The 5,738-nt window shown below is 44.8% G+C and overlaps 1 protein-coding gene across 1 annotated transcript in view; it reads right to left on the bottom strand.

Annotated features, from left to right (window-relative positions):
- The window catches only part of inpp4b (inositol polyphosphate-4-phosphatase type II B), a 24,057-nt gene that overhangs the window by 4,157 nt on the left and 14,162 nt on the right, over positions 1–5,738 (bottom strand). Inside the window, exons 9-15 of the mRNA XM_037682368.1 lie at positions 5,186–5,351; positions 4,935–5,117; positions 4,426–4,570; positions 2,144–2,349; positions 1,857–1,980; positions 1,623–1,749; positions 1,413–1,553 (exon numbers count right to left, since the gene is read on the bottom strand). Coding sequence (XP_037538296.1) covers positions 1,413–1,553; positions 1,623–1,749; positions 1,857–1,980; positions 2,144–2,349; positions 4,426–4,570; positions 4,935–5,117; positions 5,186–5,351 — 1,092 coding nt within the window. The remainder of the gene's footprint in view (positions 1–1,412; positions 1,554–1,622; positions 1,750–1,856; positions 1,981–2,143; positions 2,350–4,425; positions 4,571–4,934; positions 5,118–5,185; positions 5,352–5,738) is intronic.

Below are 5,738 nucleotides of genomic sequence, written 5' to 3' on the forward strand. Positions count from 1 at the left end.
AGAGCTGCTCCAACATGCAGCCACCTGGAGCGGAGCAGTTCTAGAACGGACTAATTTTTAATGACGGATCTGGTCTTCCTTGAAGGAATGAAGACCAGCCGCCTCCGTTCCTGCCTGAGTTTGAACTAAACTCCTGGAGAAACCAAACCCAGATGAAATTAGATTCTGTTCCTGAACCTGTTGGAGGACCTTGAAGGCAACACTCTGGATTTAGACCCTCAGCAGTAACTAGAACTAAGGTGTCGTTAATGCTCAGTAGGTATTATCGGTTCTGGAGAGACCGTAGATCGACCCTAGGAATGCACGGTATTGGATCTTTGGCCGATAGCTGATAACCGATACCAATACCGATATATATTTTTCCCTAGACCTACTTACAGAGACTACACAGCTTTCTCTGCTGTGGAATTAAAATACAACATTGTTCTTCACGGTCTTTGTCAGTTTGGCCTGCTGCTAAATGCAGATGCCAAAACTTCCACTTGGATTATGTTTAGTGTCAAATTTATTCATGACATTTACTCTCACTAACACAAGGACAACACTCGAACTGTGCAAGTTTGTGAATCTTCACAAATCCAAACTCAACCTGTTCACAAGTGAAAAGTGCATTAATAAATATATTTGACAGTTTCTTAAATTAAAAATTAACTTAAAACAGAAGCGCTTTATATTGGTGAGTTTTTTTGATGGAATGGACGATGTCCGATATTTAACTTTATCGCTAATATCGGCCGACACCATGCCGATAATATCATGCATCTCTAATCGACCCGGTTGGTCAACAGAGGCGTCAGTCACTGGGGAGGACATCGTAGCAGAATCTGTGTCCAGATCTGGTTTGGGGGTTTGTTTGTTTTCAGTGTTTCGTATCTTCAGGTTAGGTTAATGTTTGTATTGATTATGGTTTGCTTGTGTTCCTTTGTGTTCCTCGGCGCTGTGAGCAACTCTTTCCTCAGTTTCTCTCCATTTCTCTGCTCCTGCCCTGGAGCAGGTGTCTCCACTTCCTCATCGGCCCGGTCTATTGGTTCTGTCTGGTTCTGTTTCCTCACCAGAGGAGCATCGTTGGTTTCCACGCCGCAGTCCGGGTGTTCTTCTCGCACCTCCTTGTGATGATCTTTGTTTTGTGAGTTGTTTAAAGTTTTTATTTATTGAAGCTCCTCGTGTCCGTCTGCGTCCTTTAGTCCAAACCTACAAACCGTGACACTTTGAGGCTCCGTGCTCAAACTGAACTCATGTTGAGATGTTCATGTGTGGTCTCACACAGTACGACGTGTTAGAGCTCAGCACGTGTGTTGGGGATGACTCTCAGCTACTACTACCTCCAACTGTAGCCAAGTCTCAGTAAAACTGGCTGATTCACGTGTTCAAACCAGCCCAGAGGGAGTTTAAGGTTTGGCGTGTGTTGGTACCTCTCAGCCAGACTCTGCTGCTGGTTGATGCCGATGTTGAACAGAACGGGCTCCACTCGGATCCGACCGCCATCTTTCAGTTCCTGCGGCAGCGAGCTGAAGGACTCTGGAGGTACCGGCACTTCGACAACAAAACCGCTCCTGGATGGAGGAGGACACGCTCAGCGCTGAGGTTCTCGGTGTTTGACGTGTGTGTAGACGGGTTCTCACCACGTTCCACGGAGCGTCAGCTGCAGGTCGCCGGGTTGCTCCGACCGGGCCTCAGTGATGGTGAACGCCACTCTGCTCAGGTCGGCCACGCCCACCTCCATGTCCTGCAGCATCCCCACCTCCTCACCTGAGACACACCGAACGTTCAGACCAGAGACCGACTGGACACACCCCGAGAGTCCAAAGACCCTCAAACTGAAACCAAGGTGGAGTAAATGCCTTCAGTTTCTGTACCGTAGGTGCTGAGCAGACCTTCAAACTGGACCAGGACCCCAACAGAGTGGAGCTGCTGCAGGAACTCTGGGTCCTCCAGACCTCCATGAAGTTTCAGCACGAAGCCACAAACGATCGCAGACAGCTGGGGGACAACCGGAGAGCCGAGTTAGGAGACAGAAATGTTCAAAGAACTCATCGTCCGCATATGAAAACTTTGATTCTTCTGTTTTCTCAGTATAAACTGTTCCTCTCCGGTCCTCACGCAAACAAAAAATAATTTTTAGATCTTTTTTAGGATTTCTCACGGCCTGGCTGAAAACGGCGTGGCGTCTCCGTACGATCGGCGTCGGCCCCTGAGCGACGGTCGCAGCCAGCGCCCCCTGCAGGACCACGAAGGTCATGGCGGCTCGGGCCTTCGACGCCGCCTCGCGCACGCAGTCCCTGAGGGTGACCACCAGGGGGAGCAGCTGCTCCTGCCGGGAGGAGGCGGAGGAGGAGGAGGGAGCAGCAGCTGGAGAGGAAGGCTCAGCCAGTTCATCTGCAGGATTTCAGTCAGAAAACAAACGAGTTCAGAAGAAAAAGACAAATATTCAGTCGCACGGAGAAAAGAAAGTCCACCGTGTTTTAACGGGAACGATGACTCGGCATCAAGAACCATGAGTCATCATATTAACAACCAGGTGGATCTCACTGAGATTAAAAATCTCTTTGATTAACAGAGTCCTGACCAAGAATGGCAGCAGACCACAAACATTACTGACCATAAAACCACAGATATCGAAACACAACTACATCATGGTAAAATAAAATAAAATAAAATAAAAAATGGGACTAAAATAGAATTTGATATCAGTTAAAAATAGAGCCCAACCAAAATGGAAATTTTAGCTATAGCCGATACCGATGTTAGGAGAGGACGTCAACGGCCGATAATCGATATAATGGCTGAAAAGTTTTGAGCGTTGTCCACCTCCAAGAATCAGCGAGTGCAGCGGGGCTTGTTTATTTAGCACAGCTGTTAGCATCCATGAAGCTAAGCTCATGCTATAACTAGAGCCACAGCAGGTTTACAAGTGGAGCACTGGTCATAAAAACAGTCTTCCTAACATGTGTTCACATTTTCTCTCCTCCACTATTCACCATAAAGTTACCAAGTGTGTTACAAAAAAATAAACTAAACAAACAAACACCTTCCTGTTTGTTGTTTGAACAGTCACGTATGATGAAGGTCTGATTAGCATTGACCGCAGCAGAGTTTATGTTTCTTTGCAGAGAAGTAAAGATTTCAGAAAAACATTTCATTGAGGACGACGAAGATAACGTTACTAACACAGATATATTTTACCTCTACGTTAAATTTATTGTTCAACTTCTGGATAAAGTTTTACAAGGCTATAGCCTATGCTAGTTTATCTAAATGTTAGCTTGCTAACTTGAGAGCACGTAGCTAATGACAAGCAGGTTGGAGGATTGAAGAGAATTTATTATTGTTGATTTATTTTATTTTACAGATCAGTTAAAATAACCTTACCATGCCCTGTTCAGCAAAATACGCTACACAGTGTTGCTCGCTGCTTCGGCTGCGCTGAAAGTGAAACTTAAAGTGAACGGCCATGACTTGAAAATAGTCCACATGCGTCCTCTGCTGGATACATTGTACAATTACACCATCTGAAAGTAAGGACACGGCTTGTCCCCAGTGTTTGTATCGGCACATAAAGATACAATTATCTGTGAAACCAACATGTCCACAAACGTCTAGATCGACTATAAATATCAGCCCTACTGATATATCGGCCAGGCTCTAGTTAAAACATTTACAAACGGATTAAGAACGGCCTTAAATCATTAAAAGACACAAAGTCCTTCAACTTCAAGACTTTCTGTGGTTGACTCCAGTCTGAGCGAACTGGAAGTTTTAGCCGTGATCAGTTTGAACTTTAGCTACGGTTAATAAAATGAACTCATCTGAGCGCAAAAGACAGATTTCCTGACAGAAAAGAACAGGAAGTAAACAGGAAGTAAACCCAAGACAGCTCTGTAAAATTTGACCAATGAATAATGAATAAAAGATGAAACTATTATCTAGCATTTTAAAACTTTTAGACTTAAGATAACCTAATTGTGTTCACCAACTTTTGGATTTTAGCAAGCCTTTTGCTACTTTTACGTTTAGCTAACTAGAGTTTTGCTACATATAGCTAGTGTTTTGGTACTTTTAGCCTTTAGCCAACATTTTGCTAGCATTTTGCAACTTTTAGTTTTTAGCCAGACCTTTGCCACTTTTAGCATTTAACCTTTTGCTGCTTTTAACTCGTATTTAACTATTTTTAGCTCTACTTGGTACTTTACATTTTGAAACAGCCTTTGATATTTTACCTTTTAGCTACCCTTTTGCTACTTTTAGCCTTTAGCCAACATTTTGCTAGCATTTTGCTTTAATTATGACACTGCAGTGAAATCTGTTGTTCGTGTTCACTTAAGGTTGAAGGAGAGTGCTCTTGTCTTTAAACGAGTCGAGATATTTCCCTGTGAAGGAACCAAAGAACTGGGTTCAGATGGTTCAGAACCGTTTAATTTATCCCACCGGTGTTCTGAGATTTTGTGTCCGCCGTGAGTTCCTGCGGCTCAGGTGATGTCTGCTCCTGCAGGTGGCGCTCTCGCTCCTGCAGCCGGTCCACCATGATCAAGATGCAGTTGAGACTCTTGGCGACGTTCGCCCACGCTCTGTCCTACACACACACACACACGTTTGTTTTGCTATCTTTATGGGGCCTTTGCATTGACTTCCATTCATTTTTCATTCATTTCTATAACCTAACCATTACCAGTACATACCTAACCCTAAACCTAACACATCCTCAATTCACACCTTAGTCCTAAACCTAGCCCCTAACCCACCAACGGGACTTCTTCTTATGGGGCCCGGGCTTTGGGCCCCATAAGGAGCAGTTGGTCCTCACAATGCAGCATAAGTTGGAAAAATGGGTCTCACAAAGTAGCATAAACAAGGACACACACACACACACACACACATAAAATCCGTAACAGTGTAAAACAGCCCAGTGAAGCTGAGGTCACACACTCCAAACTTACCCACTCCTCCTCGTCGTACTCCGGCCGTCGCCAGCCGATGTCCTCCTGGTCGGTCGGTGAGTCCTCACAGACCAAACCATTGCTGTGAACATGGCTGCCAGTATCAACGGCGTAGCGGTTGTGGATGGCCAGCAGGGCACTTTTAACTAGCTCGTCCTTCAGAGCATGAATGAACCGTCTGGTCTGGGATGAAACGGGTCATTTGTGCGACTAATTAACTCGTTAGCTGTGATTTTACGTCCCAGTCTCACCTCCTGCATCAGACTGTTCAGAACCTCTTGCAGTCGGGCGACGTCCGGCTCCATGGAGGCGGCGAGCAGCTCCTCGGCGAGGCCGAAGATCAGAGGCTGCAGCTGAGCGACGCTGGCCATCAGCTCCTTTGCTCTGCAGCGCTCGTCCTGAGAATATGAGACTGAGCTGCAGAGAGATTAAAGGCGAGTCAAAAACAGACAATAATCTAATTCATGAAGGAAAAACTAAATCCACGTCTATTTTTTTCCATGTGGAAGGTTAATGTGTCCCTGAACTGAAGATGTGTGAGCAAAGCTTGTGACCCAACTGCCACGTGTGTTTGAGAATCCAGAAAAACATCCAAAATGGATGAAATTAGGTCCTCAGTGATGATTTCCATGGAAGAAATGTTTGGGACAGAGACTTTGATGTAATTTGATGTACTGGTATGAATTTATACTTAAAATTATTGAGTAAAGTATGTAGATAAAAGTGCCATGTTTACATTGATACAGTACTAGATAATCTTTGATACATTACTAGATAACCTTTGATACAGTACTAGATAACCTT

Source organism: Nematolebias whitei, chromosome 1, assembly GCF_014905685.2.
Source record: "Nematolebias whitei isolate Nwh7 chromosome 1, NemWhi1, whole genome shotgun sequence".
Classification (NCBI taxonomy): Eukaryota; Metazoa; Chordata; class Actinopteri; order Cyprinodontiformes; family Rivulidae; genus Nematolebias; species Nematolebias whitei.